At 41.4% G+C, this 16,286-nt stretch overlaps 1 protein-coding gene across 22 annotated transcripts in view; it reads right to left on the bottom strand.

Moving 5' to 3' along the window:
* PPP4R3B (protein phosphatase 4 regulatory subunit 3B) overlaps nt 1-12,601 on the bottom strand; it is a 71,729-nt gene extending 59,128 nt beyond the window's left edge. For 16 of the 22 annotated variants that reach the window (XM_077959540.1, XM_077959542.1, XM_001112386.5 and 13 more), the window contains exons 1-2: nt 12,127-12,406; nt 10,426-10,481 (exon numbers count right to left, since the gene is read on the bottom strand). In XM_077959540.1, coding sequence (XP_077815666.1) covers nt 10,426-10,481; nt 12,127-12,268 — 198 coding nt within the window. In that variant the 5' untranslated portion in view covers nt 12,269-12,406. Of the gene's footprint in view, nt 1-10,425; nt 10,482-12,126 lie in introns of all 22 variants that reach the window. The other 6 variants (XM_002799228.4, XM_015112398.3, XM_077959552.1 and 3 more) reach the window with 3 other exon arrangements.
* Nucleotides 12,602-16,286: the final 3,685 nt, after the last annotated feature.

Genomic DNA, 16,286 nt, shown 5'->3' with positions numbered 1-16,286 from the left:
CACCATTTTGCCCAGGTTGGTCTGGAACTCCAACTCCTGGGCTCAAGCAATCCGTCTGCCTCGACCTCCCAAAGTGCTGAGATTACAGGTGTGAGCCACTGCACCCAGCCTATACACACATTTTTAAACACTAAAAACACTATGCAATACTCAAATGAACAATCTTTAAAGGATATATAATAATGAAAGTTTAATATGGCTAAAACTTTGATTTTCAAACAAATACAAATTGAGTTTATACTCTACCAAAAATATAATCTACAAAACACCTTATATGTGATAATTTGTTCATTTAACTAGTACTTATAAATATGATAACCTGACATGAATACAAACTAAAAATCATCTCCAGATCAAAGACAAAGTTTTGAAAATGGGAACATTTCAGTACTTTTTGGCTTTAAACAGTAAATGAAAAATATTATTTAATTAATCCAGGCCTCAGATTAATACTTCTTATTTTCTGTGTCATCAGGTAAAAATAGCTAGAAATCGGTGTTCTACCTTCTTCCTGGCTATGCTTTTTGGGAGAAACTTGCTACCAGAGTTAGTCTAAAATTCTCTCAAGTCACTCCTTTGTCTAAAATCCTTCAGTTTCAGCCAGGCGTGGAGGCTCACACCTGTAATCCCGACACTTTGGGAGGCCAAGGCAGGCGGATCACGGGGTCAAGAGCAGACCATCCTAGTTAACATGATGAAACCCCGTCTCCACTAAAAATACAAAAATTAGCTGGGTGTGGTGGTACGTGCCTGTAGTCCCAGCTACTTGGGAGGCTAAGGCAGAAGAATCGCTTGAACCCGGGAGGCAGAGGTTGCAGTGAGCCGAGATTGTGCCACTGCACTCCAGCCTGGCGACAGTGCAAGACTCTGTCTCAAAAAAAAAAAAAAAAAAAAAAAATCCTTCGGTTTCTCTCATCATCCACAAAAGTTTTCAAACCTTTTTAAAAAAAAACAGAACCCCTTTTACAAACAAAAATTTACTAAGAACCTCCATATATAAAAAAGAGATAAATAGAGCTACTCTGGTCAGTGCTGGTTAAAACACCAGGGTACCCGCTCAGGCTCCCTACATTCCCAAGTCATCTTCTTAGAGCCTTCCTCAAAATAGCTTCACAAACAGTGATCTCCAGAATATTTTTGACTGTAGTTTAATTTGCTTATATATTATATACAAGAATATATTAGCATATTAATGCATTATAAAACACATGCTGAAATAGAAAAGGCTTATAAGAACATAAGCAAAATTTTTAAATATTTGAACTGTAATGGCTCCATATCATTAGTTAGTATTAAAACTCAATACACACTTAAGGCATAAGATACCCAAACATAACAGTGGATATAAATCCATATTTAAAATTATTCTTTCGTAGAATGCAATGGCTCAAGTCTGTAATCTTAGCATTTTGGGAGGCTAAGGCAAGTGGATCAATTGAGGCCAGGAGTTTGAGACCAGCCTGGGCAATGCAGTGAGACTCCCATATCTAATTAAAAAAAAAATTATCGGTCAGGCATGGTGGCTCACACCTGTAATCCCAGCACTTTGGGAGGCCGAGGCGGGTGGATCACCTGAGGTCAGGAGTTTGAGACCAGCCTGGCCAACATGGTTGAAACCCCATCTCTACTAAAAATACAAAAATTAGCCGGGTGTGGTGGCAGGCACCTGTAATCCCAACTACTCGGGAGGCTGAGGCAGGGGAATCACTTGAACCCAGGATGTGGAGATTTCAGTGAGCCGAGATTGCACCATTGCACTCTAGCCTAGGGGACAAGAGCGAGACTTTGTCTCAAAAAAAAAAAAAAAAGTTAAAAAAATTATCTTTTTAATAACTGAACTTTCTGAGGGGATAACTTCTTGTCAGATCTATTACATCATTGTTTCTGCTTTGTCGCATGGTTGACAGTTAAGCAGTAAATGTTAATTTAACCATTATGTAGTTCATTTGTACTTATATCATTATCAACCCCTTTTAAGGCACCTATCCATTTTGTTTGAGTTAGGACAGTTTAAATTACAAAATATTTGCAGTTATCTCCACATATAGGCTACAATAATTCACAAAAGGTGGGTATGAGAATATAGGAATAAACAAACTGTTTCTCATACTATACTCTCACAATACAAATCACTGCTGTCACCTTCATCACCAAGAAGTGTGGGGATTTCTCCCCACCAATATCAATCAGTTCTATACTAGACACCAGGTGGGTATTCTCCAATTCACCTTTGACACTGTTTACCTGGAGACACCGTCAGATACCACAGTTGAGGGCTCAGCCCTACAAGACTGCCCCTACTTCTAACGCCAACTGCAAGACTGGGTTGTTTTACCTATGCTTTCAACCAAATGGCTATAAATCAGGCTTCCCATGACCCCCTCCTTGGATTTGATTAATTTGCTATCACAGAATGCAGGGAATCAGTTGTATTTACCAGTTTATTATAATATAAAGGATATTTTAAAGGATACAAATGAAGATAGGTATAGAGCAAAGTATGGGGTAAGAGGCTCAAAGGTTGCATTACCTCCCTGGGGACATCATCCTCCAGGAACTTCCACTTAGTTATCTGGGAGCTCTCCAAACCCAGTCCCACTGGGCTTTTATGGAGGCTTCATTAAACAGATATGATTAAGTAAATCACTGGCCACTGGTGATTAATAAACCCCCAGTCCCTCTCCCCTTCTGGAGGTTGGGGGATGGGGTTCAAAGTCACAATTTTCTAATCATGCCTTGGTCTTTCTGGTGTCTAGATCTATAGACAGTAGTATCTACAGTCAGGTCAATGGATATGACTAATAGAATGAAATCCAAAACGCTTTATCCAGCCATCCAGTGCCTTTCCCATTTTGGCTACAATCAATGTTCTGAGAGAAGGTCCAGGTAAACACTGAAATCTGAATTAAGGTAACTGAGCACCTTTTCATCATCACTTTCTTTTGCTCTTCTTTTTTTTGATACAGTGTCTCACTCTGTTGCCCAGGTTGGAGTGCAGTGGTACAATCTTGGCTCACTGCAACCTCCACCTTTGGGTTCAAGTGATTCTCCTGCCTCAGCCTCCTGAGTAGCTGGGATTACAGGTGTGTGCCCCCACACTCGGATAATTTTTGTGTTTTTAGTAGAGACAGGCTTTCACCATGTTGGCCAGGCTGGTCTTGAACCCCCAACCTCAGGTAATCTGCTAGCCTTGGGCTCCCAAAGTGCTGGGATTACAGGTGGGAGCCACTGCACCCAGCCCCTCATTCTAAACTTCAACTTAAATTATTTTCTCTGATCTCGTCAACATACCAGAAACTAAATGGGGTTTATATTTAGAGTTATTTTCCAATGCTAAGGACTGACCTTGGGAAACAGTCAATGGTTATGGATCTTCCTTCTTCCTGATTACCAATAACCGATCCATCGCACGCCCTGTAAATTCTACCTTCGATATGTATCACAAAATCCATCCATCTCTCTCCATCTCTATCACCTCAATCCAATCCAACATTATCTTTTGCTTGGACTATGCAACAATCTCCCAATGAGTTTCCCACTTATTGCTTCTCTTCAATTCCACAGATCGATACCAAGTATTCTGGATCATGCCATCACTTTGCATAAACTCTTCAAAAGCTTACTTTAAAAATCCCAATGGCCAGACGTGGTGGCTCATGCCTGTAATCCCAGCACTTTGGGAGGCCAAGGCAGGCAGATCATCTGAGGTCGGGAGTTCAAGACCAGCCTGACCAACATGGAGAAACCCCGTCTCTACTAAAAATACAAAATTAGCTGGGCGTGGTGGTTCATGTCTGTAATCCTAGCTACTAGGGAGGCTGAGGCAGGAGAATTGCTTGAACCTGGGAGGTGGAGGTTGCAGTGAGCCGAGATTGCGCCACTGCACTCCAGCCTGGGCAACAAGAGTGAAACTCTAATAAACAAAAACAAAAATCCCAGCTTGGCTGGATGTGGAGGCTCACGCCTGTAATCCCAGCACTTTGGGAGGCCAAGGAGGGAGAACTGTTTGAGTGCAGGAGTTTGAGACCAGCCTGGGCATCATAGTGAGACCTCATCTCTACTAAAAATTAAAAAAATTAGCCAGGCATGGTGGTATGTGCCTGCAGTCTCAGCTACTCAGAAGGCTGAAGTGGGAGGATCGCACCTAGGAGGTCAAGGCTGCAGTGAGACATGATCATGCCACTGTGCTCTTGGCTGGGAGACAGTCTCATCTAAAAACCACCGCCCTGCCTCCAAAAAGTTCCAAACGAAAGATAGTGACCAGCCAGAAGCAGCATTCAATGAGGTATTTCTGGATGAATGAATAAATGTGGTCAGATCAACAAGACTCAGTCTTGAGCTCTGTTCTTTTCTCAATGTATAGCTAGTACCTCAAAGGAGGTTACCTTGCAGCTAAAAATTCATAATTAATCTGATTTTTTTTTTTTTTTTTAAGGCTGGAGTGCAGTTGGCTATTCACAGGTGTGATCATCACGAACTACAGCCTCAAACTCCTGGTCTCAAGCCATCCTCCTGCCTCAGCCCCAAAAAGCTGGGACCACTACTGGCACGCCAGGCCTTTTATGATTCTTAAGTTATAATCTCCTGCTGGAAAGTCTTACCCTATCTCTATTCCCAGATGTTCCTTTTGAGACCTTTTCATGGGCTGGGTGTGGCGGCTGATGTCTGCAATCCCAGTACTTTGGAAGGCCAAGGTGGGTGGGCTGCTTTAGCTAAGGAGTTCAAGACCAGCCTGAGCAACATGGCAAAATCCCATATCTACAAAAAATTAGCCAGGCATCATGTGCACACCTGCAGTCCCAGCTACTCAGGAGGCTGAGGTGGGAGCCTGAGCCCAGAAGTCAAGGCCATGATCCATGATTCATGATCATGAAGCCATGAGCCATGATCGCGCCACTGCACTCCAGCCTCGGCAACAAAGCAAGACTGTGTCGCCAAAAAAAAAAAAAAAAAAAAAAAAAAAAAAAAAAAATCTCTTTCCATTTATTTTACTATATTTATTATAAGCCCAGATGGAAAAAAAAAAAAAGCAATGCACAAAACAGTACATAGTATGCTACCATTTATACCAATAAAAGGGAAAAAATACCTACAATTGTATGCATATTTGCTTACATATGCATATCTCCGGCAAGATATATAAGAAAATGGTGTGAGTGGCCTCTAGCGAGGGAAACTGTATGGACAGAATCTGGCGTGGGAAAGAGACTTCAATAAATACCTTTTGAATTTTTAACTGGGCTAATATATTACATACTAAAAAAAAATTTTTTTAAATAAGCCTCAAACCAAAAGATTAATGTAAACCTGCTTAACTTCCCACTTTCTGGAAAGAACCATCATTTTCCTGGCCAGATTCAAAAACACTACCAGTGACCTTTGATTCCTTGTCTTTCATATTTAATCATTTACCAAATGTTCCAGCACTTTCTTGAAAATATACTGGAGCTCTGTTCCTTGACGTCCATTTACCATGGTGGAATAGACTTTCATTTTTTGTATCTGAATTATTGTAAAAGGTTTTGCTACTCAAAGATCTTCTGCTCCACCCTATCCCTCCTCCCCAATTTATTATTCATAACATTGCCACACTCTTTTCTTTAAACACAGTATCACTTTAGGCCCCTACTCAAGAACCTGTAATGTCCCCTTCTGAACCTGTGTATTATCACATTTGGGATTAAGGGGGGGAAAAAAGAAACCACTGCTACAGATAGGCTTAATACCTTGTGTAGCAGGTATATTTCCTTCCCTATCACAGTTCCTTCCACAACCACCAGGAATGAAGTTTTTCTTAATGATTCCAGCTTACATTAACCTCTTCCTTAATTTTCTATTGCTTTAAGTCTGTGGAATACAAGTTTACTTTTTATATTTTGTGTCAGCACATACCTGCTGTATAATCTCAGTCAAGAATCTTACCCTTTCTGTACCTTTGTTGCCTCATGTGTGAAATGCTTTCATGGGCTTTCAGTGAAGACTGTGGTAAAACATTTGTTATCAGCTATCTTACTATCATTCTGTATCTGTTTCACCTGTTACGTCCTGCCTCCAAATAAAACTGCAATGAGGATTTTCCTAAACCCAGTTAATACACAACTGTGTTAAATAGGTACACATTCTTATGACTCTTTTTTTTTTTTTTGAGACAATCTTGCTCTATCGCCCAGGCTGAAGTACGGTAGCACAATCACAGCTCACTGCAGCACTGCCCTCCTGGGCCCAAGCAATTCTCCCACCTCACCTTCCCAAGTAGCTGGGACTACAGGTGTGTGTCACCATGCCCGGCTAATTTATTTTTTTATTTTTTGTAGCGACAGAGTCTCAGTATGTTGCTCAGGCTGGTCTTGAACTCCTGGACTGAAGTGATCTTCCGGCCTCAGCCTCCCAAAGTGTTGAGATTATAAGTGTTGAGCCACTGTGCCTAGTAGGACTCGTTTTTATTATTTTTTTAAGATATGTTGCCCAGGCTGATATGCAATGGCCATGCACAGGTACAATCATAGCATACTACAGCCTCAAACACCTGGCCTTAAGTGATCCTCCAGCCTCAGCCTCCCAAGTAGCTGGGACCACAAGCACATGCTACCATACCTCGCTTTGACTCTGCTTTTGATTTAGTCAGTATTAGTGGGATTGATGTTAAGTAACTTAAAATTTCTGTCACACCTATCAGGTATCTTATTTCATGTTGTATCATATAATGATTCTCTCCTCTTTCCAACATGTTTAAATGCTTAAGTTTATTGAGTAAGTACATCTTCTTCCATTAACTACTTCAGTATTGTGCACAGTAAGGAAGTGATGTGAATCAATAATGACTTTTCAATATCCAGTCATATGACATTCAGCTTGACTCATTCTAACTCCTTTTAAGCTCACAATTCGGTACTTCATTTTTGAAAGAAAAGATGTATCTTGAGCACACAATTTAGTAGTTGGCTCATTTTAAAACTGTAATGTTAAAAGAAGAATATTAAACATTCCCCTCTGAATTTACTCAACTTTTTTTTTTTTTTTTTTTGAGACAGGGCCTGGCTTTGTCTCTCTGACTGGAGTGCAGTGGTACAATCATGGCTTACTACAGTCTTGACCTCCCAAGCTCAAATGATCCTCCCGTCTCAGCTCCCAAAGTAGCTGGCACTACAGCTGCACACCACCACACCTGAACAATTTTTTAATTTTTTTTTTGTAGAGATGGGGTCTTGCTATGTTGTGCAGGCTGTTCCCGAAATCCTGAGCTCAAGGGATCCTCCTGCCTTGGCCTCCCAAAGTGCTGGGACTGCAGGTGTGAGCCACCATGCTTGGCATAGTCAACATATTTTAATACAGCAAAATGGCCTATAAACATCTCATTCACTTACTCATTAAGTTTTTAATAAAAAACCCACTAATGGAAACAAAAAGATTTTTTAACCCATTACTATAGTCCCAGCCACTGGAAAAGCTGAGGTGAGAGGATCATTTGAGTCTAGGAGTTCAAGCTCAGCCTGGGCATCATAGTAAGATCCCATCTCTGAAAACAAATTTTAAAAAGAATTTTAACTCCACTAATGAACAACAGACTTCATGTAAAATTTGGAAATCAGTAACTTTCTAGACTAATTTATTGAATAATCTAAATGATGCCTTTTACAAAGGATAATTCTAACAAACATAGAAAAATATTACTGTATTTGGAAATTTCAATTTGTGTAACTTCAAAAAAGTACAAATTAAGCTGAATACAGTGGCTCACACCTGTAATCCCAGCACTGTGAAGGTGCTGAAGCAAAAGGATCACTCGAGGCCAGGAATTCAAGATTAGCCTGGGCAAACATAGTGAGACCCCGTCTTTACAAATACAACAACAAAAAAAATGTGTAATAAATTTTTTAAAAGTGCAAATTTAGCCTGGACAACATAATGAGATCCCATCTTTACAAAAGTTTTAAAAAATTAGTCAAGCATGGTGGCTCACATCCATAATCCCAGCTACTCAGAAGGCTGAAACTGGAGGATCGCTTGAGCACAGGAGGTTGAGGCTGCAGTGAGCTGTGATCAAATCACTGTACTCCAGCCTGGGGGACAGAAGAGCCTCTCAAAAAAATTATTTTCAAAAATGCAAATTGAAAATTTGGGTGAAAATACGAAAAACCACATCCATTACAAGGAACTAAGTTTAACATAACCCCTAAATGGCCCTATGATTTCCATTAGAAAAGTGTACTCGATTTAAACAAAACTAAACAGGTAATATCATTCACACAAGTTTTTCACTCTTTTATAGCGTTTCAATATTCTTCTCATTACCAGAGTTATCTTATATACCTGAATGTTATGTTGCAAAAAAAAAAAAAATTAAAAAATAAACTATTAAAAAAAGCCCAAATATTGTATTATTTACATGTGATTACAGAAAACATTTCCAAATGGTGTAGTTTTTTTAAATAATGCAATTTTTCCAACACTTTATACTTAGTGTATACAAAAATACTAATGATCTAGAACTAATTTTCTAGTAGAGTAACATACATGAAATTACCTACATGTCCTAATGATTCTAAAGTATTCATAGAACCACTGTGTATTTTTAACTTACGCTGGGTGACTATTTTAACTACAAACCTACTCCATAATGTGATCTTTCCAAAGTAACAACAGCTAAAGGATCTTATATACAATCTGAGAATCCATTATTATAACTAAATTTGTAGGGAACTGCTTATGACTTAGTTACATTCAAGAACAAAGTTCCTGATAACTTTATATTCATGCAGATAAGTGAAATACTGTAAAAAAAAAAAAATTAGTATTTCTTTCCCTACAAAGAAGCAAGCAAACAAAAACAAACTAAAAGTGATTATCTGGTAAAAACTTGGTATAAAGACAGAGAGTAAGAGCTGCTTGGCTAACTTAGAAATTAAATTTACTTAAATGTCTACCTTAAAATGTCTAAGGTATAGGAAACATCTTTAGGTTTTCAATTCAGGACAAATGTTTAATTTGTTTCTCCATCAAAAAAGACACACAATATTTTCTAAACAGAGAAAATAAGCTATGAATTGAATATTGAAAATTTTAAAGTATTTCAAATAACTGATTAAGAATGTGTTGTATACATAAAACAATTGTTTAACAGTAAGACTTTGTATTAATAAGCTGCACAACAGACAGAAGTTTATTCCTCCAACTATGAAGTACTTGTTTCTGGGCATCCAAATTTTCATAAACCTTGAAGTGGGCACTGATGCTGTAAATGTAATCCTAAAATAATTTATCTTCCTTCAAAAATCTCTGCCATCGTGACTTTACATACCACACACACACAAAATACCTGGAAATAATTCAAATGTATAACAATAGGTGTATGTCATACATAAGAATACTATACAGAGTTTAAAAAGAAAACTAGATCTACATTGTTAACATGAACAAATATTCAAAATGAATGTGTGAAAAATGCAAGCTGCAGAATACATGTAAGAGTACGATATCAACTGTGTAAAGTTTAAAAACACACAACAGACTACATATTATTTATGGATACATACATATGCAGAAAAGGTATAAAAGCATGTACACAAAGAATACACATCAACTTCAGAATAGTGGTTACCTATGTAGGGGATGGCGAATGTAAAGAACGGGATGGATACAAACAAGCTTTAACTCTATCCATAATGTTCAATATTACAAAAGTATTTGAAACAAATATGGCATAACGTTAACATTGTTAAATCTGGTGGTGTTACAGTAGACACCCATTATTCTCTGTACTTTTCAATTTTAATATATTTCATAATAAAAATAAAAACATTCACAGAATAAAAAAAGCTCGAATCACTGCTACCATTTTCAGATTAATCAGGCATGCTAAAACGCAACACACATTTTCTTTCCCAAATAAGACAATAAATATTAACAGAAGATGTTACATAATTGGCAATGTACACTTTTATAAGGTATCCATTGATTACTATATTAAAAATACACAACAATTGAACAGCAGGATTTAATGCTTCTACTTCAAAACCTCTACCTTTACTTGAGTCAAAGGATTTAATTTCACACCACAAATAGGCTTTCCTTGCTTTAAGAGTATCCCTTTGAATTTTGTTTTATGTCATTTCCTTTAAACATGACTCAGAACAAAAGGTTTCGTGTACAAGGTATAGAAGAGACTTGACTAACTACAGTTAAATAATACTAATAAATACATCTTAGAATAAACCAACAGTGGATCAATCCAAAAATGGTAATTATCACCAGTACAAAAACTTTCACTTTTCATTCTGAAACTTTTAACCTGCAAGAGAAATACACATGATCTCTGTTTACCAAACATGTTTTTTTCTTGTCAGGAAAGTTTTCCCACCTTTGTCAGATTAATACTTCCTTGATCACAGATGAAGTCTTTCAAATTAAAGATAAACAACTACTTGCCTGTTGTTTCTGATATGCAGTATTTGGATTTATCTTTGATTCCAAGAGTAGTGATCCTGAAAGATAAAAAATAATATATAATAAGTCTCAGATGATAAAACCCTGAAAAAAATAAGAATACACATTAAAGTCGGGCACGGTGGTTCACGTCTGTAATTCTAGCACTTTGGGAGGCTGAAGCGGGCAGATTACGAGGTGAAGAGATCGAGACAGTCCTGGCCAACATGGTGAAACTGTCTCTACTAAAAATACAAAAATTAGCTGGGAGTGGTGGCGCGTGCCTGCAGTCCCAGGTACGCGGGAGGCTGAGACAGGAGAGTCGCTTGAGAGAGAGAGAGAGAGAGAGGAGGCAGAGGTTGCAGTGAGCCCAGATCACGCCACTGCACTCCAGCCTGGCAACAGAGCAAGACTCTGTCTCCAAAAAAAAAAAAAAAAAAAAAACACACACCACCCGCAAACTTTTCATGTCTTTTTACCCAGTTGGACATCTTAACAAAATGTATTCAAATTCACATTTTCTCTCCAAATCTAGGCTTCATATTTAATCTAAAATATTTCACCCTATTCCCATACACCCTTAAAGAAAATATTCATCTAAAACCAACATTCAAACCAAGGAATAAGGAGACTAGATGACTATTAAAATTTTATTGAAATAAAAATTTTAAGGTCTAAATGACCACTTCAAGCCATTCTTTTTAACAAAAGTTGTTTTATTGCATTCCCAGTTTAACAAATAATGCAAATTACAAAACAAAATCATGACAGGGATTAAATACTTAGTGTAGAAATTACAGTGCTGCATTTATCCTTTTCTCGTGAAGAACAAAAGAATACCTTCTGTAGAAATAAGTGATAACTATTTAAAATAAAAGGGAACAAGCAAGAATACAAAATATGTCAAGAATAAACCTAAGATTGTTTTTCTAACTGCCCATATCAGTTGTTCAAATCAAGTCCAGATTACACTATAAAAGGCATTTTAATTACGGCTCTACATTTTGTAATTTAAAATACTTCACATGACTACAATAAACCAAAGAATACAGCAGTTTACAACCCGCTCTGGTGTTCCAACTTGCTTAGATTGTAAGGCATTCACTTTCTCATAGCGCCTTCTACAAAGGCAGCCCGAAGAAATCCCAGACTAAAGATGTATGTGCTTGTGTGTCCATGTATCGTGGCAACAGTCAGCAAATACAGCCAGGAAAAGGTGCCTTTTGGTTTTCCCCAACACCTGTCGACTGTGGCACCTGGTTGGTACAAGTGTTTTTTTTTTTTTTTTTTTGGCTTGTTTTGTTTTTTAACGACACTCGGAAAGAAAAGTTTCGCTAAACCGTTTGTACTAGACGTATAATGGATAAGAAAATACAGGAATAAAGGGGGAGGAGGGCGACATCAGTACCTAGTCTCTCACTAGTTCCTCCCTTCTCTCTCACACTCTCCCCTCTTTAAAAGAGGAGGGACTGGAAAGGAAGGAGTCCAATCCTTAAGAGGGATGGGAGGCGGACAGAGTCTCGGTCTCTGAGGATAAGTCCAGTCAAAAGTACAGTAGTTTGTTTTTGCCGTACACAAGAGTCAGCTCAGAACCAACGCGCTGTCCCGAAGTGGTAGCAACGGTAACGGGCCCAGGGCCCTAAACCCCAGGCTGTGCCCGGATCAGAGGCACTATCCCCTATTCTACGGTTCCGATAACCTTACCGTCGGACTCTGCCCGAACGAGCAGCGACATCCCCTTGAGCTCCTCCACGTAAGTGGAGGAGACGTGCCCGGTGCCTCGGTCGTCCCATTGCCGGTCTTCGTTCAGGGTATAGACCTTCACTCGCCGCCGCGTATCCGACATGGTGGCTGCTGTCTCCACCGCTCCAGCCGCCGCCTCCTCGCTCACCTCGTCCGCGTCCCTCACTCTTGGGAGACGGTAGACGCGATAGTGGCGGTGGCGGCGGCGGCGGCTCCAGAGAGGCCCGAATTCACCATGGCTTCAAAGGTTCAGCCGCGAGAAGGGGTGACAAGAGCCACTGAGACCCTCCGCCCGGAGGTCTGGTTACCTCTCACTTCAACCCCGCATACACCCACCCTCCCGTCCCTTTGCCCCACAGGGCTCGCTCGCTCTCCCGCCGCCGCCGCCGCCGCCGCCGCAGTAACTACTACAGATCCGCCATCTTGTAACCCGACTCTCTCTGCCTTTCTCTTCCTCCTCCAGCAGGCTCGCACGGGCTGTCCTAGCAGGGGCTACGGCGGCCGACAAGTCCCATGAACAGCACCTCCGCTTCTGCACGCGCTTCCCAGGCCGGAGTGCTCGGCGCTCTCGCGAGGAGGGGTACCCGACTAGGGCGGGAGTACTTCAGCGAGACTTCCTCCTCTTTCGGCCCCGCCTTCTGGCGCGGGGTCGCAATTGGGCGGGAGGTTCTCGCGATCTCCCGGTCCCCGCCTGAGCCGCGAGAGGCCGCTAGGTGGAAGGCTACTGCCGTTCTGCACTTCGTCGGGTTGTTGGCTTGCAGCAGGGTGTGACGTTCCGAGCGACTCAGCTCTGAGGAAAAAACAAAGCAAACGGGGCAAGTACGTAGCCTTGAAGCGGAGTAACCAGGGACAGAAAGGAAGGAAAAGTGCTTTCATACCTTGACGGAAGGAAGCTCACTCCGTCCGCCTGAGGGGGGAAAAAAAGTTTAAACCTTTCTGTGAAAAAGAAAAAACGTGGAGCCCTTTCAGCCGAATGGAAGCCCACTAAACCTCGTTATGGAGTCTGTTACAATTAAGCATTTGCCCAGGAATTGTCTATGGACACAACTTTCCAGGCAATTCGTGCAAAAGTGTGTTGACGAATTCCTGTTTCCCGCAGATCGCCTTACCGTTAAGGCTCTTAGTAGCTGGCGATTGAAAAGCACAATTTCCGCTTCATGAAAATACAGTGCTCTTCTTGTTTTTGTAACCTTGCAAAGTAAATCTGCAGATAAGTTTAGGGAAGTGGCGGGGAGCTACTTTCCTAACACATCTGTGATTTTTTTTGATACTTCTGAGTTTCTCGTGGGCATTTCCTGCGTTCTCTATAGGGGTCTTCTGCACTGAATAAGGGAAGGAGGAATTCTCTGCATTGAGGTTATTATCGAACATTGTGCGGTGGATATAGTCACGCGCTGGGTCGTAGTAGCGTGTCGTTTATTTCAGTACCAGCTCGCTCTTGGTAGAAACCCTTAATTCGTTTTGTTGTTGTTTTTGATAGTCTCCTCTCTGCCGCCCAGGCTGGAGTGCAATGGCGCAATCACGACTCACTGCAGCCTCAGCCTTGAGGGCTCAAGCGATCCTCTCACCTCAGCCTCCCGAGTAGCTGGGACCATAAACGCCGGCTCCCCACCCCCGCTATATTCGTTCTTTAATATAGTCTCTCAGCTTGTTCAGCTGCCACTTCTGTGCAGCTGGTTAGCCAGATCGGTGAAAACCAGGCGAGAAGCGCACACTGACCCTGCAGTGCATCTTGGGAGTTGTAGTCATAACAGATCAATGGTCTTGTTAAAACGTGCTTATGTTTTGACCAGATCCCTTATGTGTGGACGCCCTTCAGCAGTACACTACAACGTGGGTCAGTGTACAGAACACATGCTGATAGAAATAATTTCAAAATCTGGATTCATCGTTTTTTTAAATCTACAGGAGACCTCAGAAAATGTACTAAATCATCATAATATAGTACATAACAATAGAGCCAGTTAATCGATGTGATGAATGTGGACAAAATGTATTTTGACCTTAGAGAAAATAACATTGCTGCCTTGGAAGAATCAGAATGCTTCACACAATTTTTGAGCCTGATGTTAGACACTCCAGCCTTCTGTCCAAGCCTCACCCTTTGGTTATTCCTCAGGAAGACTGAACTTGGGAAGAGGATTATGCAGACCCTGGAGTCAGGCTTGGCTTTTGGGGTAGGGAATTCTAGAGTGCCCACAGCATGGTTTGAAAAAGGGAGAGTGGGCTACACGTGGCTGCAGTCCCATGATTCCATGGATTTCAGACCCCTCCAAAACACAGGGCCTAGTGCTTGCCCAAGTCTGAGGGCCCCCCACAACCACATTTCCCCAGCAGATGTTCTTTAATTCAGGCAGTCATCAAAGTTCCACTTCAAAGAGCTGTTAACCAAATAAGCCCACAATCTTCCTTTTTTGTTGTTGTTTTGAATAAGTAATGCCTTTACACATATGAAATTAAAAAGACAGGCTGGGCATGGTGGCTCACACCTGTAATCCCAGCACTTTGGGAGGGCGAGGCGGGCGGATTGCCGGAGGTCAGGAGATCGAGACCAGCCTGGCCAACACGGTGAAACCCCGTCTCTACTAAAAATATAAAAATCAGCCGGGCGTGGTGGCGGGGGCCTGTAATCCCAGCTACTTGGGAGGCTGAGGCAGGAGAATCGCTTGAACCCGGGAGGCAGAAGTTGCAGTGAGCCAAGATTGCGCCACTGCACTTCAGCCTGGGTGACAGAGTGAGAGACTGTCTTTAAAAAAAAAAAAAAAAAAAAGCAAAGGTATATAGTGAAAACGAAGTCTTCTTTTTTAGTCTTTGTCTCCTGGCACTCATGGAATTTTCCTCTTGGAATCACCTCTATTCCATTTTCCTGTGTATGTTGCCAGAGCAGGGCTGGCTTCATGGAGGTGACCTGTACAGATAGGCACTTGATTTAAGTTTTGCTATCACTAACTTGAAATTCAAAGTTTCTGAACAAGGGCCCTGCAGTTTTATTTTGCACTGGGTCCACAAAGTATGTATCTAGTCCTGTTCCAGAGATATTCTATGCATATACAGGTAACTATAAATAAATGTGTATGTAGTGGTCCAGTAGTGGTCCGGGGCCTGTTAGGAACTGGGCAGCACAGCAGAAAGTGAGTGGCCGGGAAGCCAGCATTTCGGCCTGAGCTCCGTCCCCTGTCAGATGAGCAGGGGCATTAGATTCTCGTAGGAGCAAGAACCGTATTGTAAACTGCACATGCAAGGGGTCTTAAGTTGTGCACTCCTTATGAGAATCCAACTCCCCCCTTCCATGGAAAAATTGTCTTCCACAAAACCAGTCCCTGGTGTCAAAGGTTGGGGACCTCTGTAGTAGGCTATGCCATCTAGGTTTGTTTAGGTGCATTCTATGATGTTCACACAACAAAAAATCACCTGATGATGCATTTTTCAGAAAGTATCCCCATTGTTAAGGGACACATGACTGTAATGGAATACTATTCTTTTCCTTCCTTTTTATTTTATGTATATTTTGTGGAGACAGGGTCTCTACATATTGGTGCCCAGGCTGGTCTCAAACTCCCGAGCTTAAGGATCTGCCTGCCTTGACCTCCCAAAGTGCTGGGATTACAGGTGTGAGCCACCATATCTGACCCCCTGACCCCCACTTTTTCTTCTTCTTTTTTTTTTTTTGAGACACAGTCCAGGCTGGAGTGCAGAGGCGTGATCTCAGCTCACTTCACCCTCCGCCTCCCAGATTCTAGCGATTCTCCTGCCTCATCCTCTTGAGTAGCTGGGATTATAGGCAACCACCACCACACCCAGCTAATTTTTGTATTTTTAGTAGAGATGGGGTTTCACCATGTTGGTCAGGCTGGTCTCAAACTCGTGACCTCAGGTGATCCACTTGCCTCAGTCCCCCACAATGCTGGGATTACAGGCGTGAGCCACCGCACCTGGGACAGCCTTTTTTGGGTCAGTGTATGTAGAGCTAACTCATTCTACTTAATGGCTACATAGTATCCCACTGTGATAGCCGCAAGAGGCAGACAAATCCTAGGCAGACAGGGGCAGGTCCCTGGTGAAACCATTCCTTCAAGCCGAGGACAGTTTAAAGGCTAGCCACAAATCCAGGATAAATCCAC

Source organism: Macaca mulatta, chromosome 13 (assembly GCF_049350105.2).
Source record: "Macaca mulatta isolate MMU2019108-1 chromosome 13, T2T-MMU8v2.0, whole genome shotgun sequence".
NCBI lineage: Eukaryota > Metazoa > Chordata > Mammalia > Primates > Cercopithecidae > Macaca > Macaca mulatta.
The sequence above is the reverse complement of the archived record's forward strand: the minus strand, read 5'-3'. Positions and strand labels throughout refer to the sequence as shown.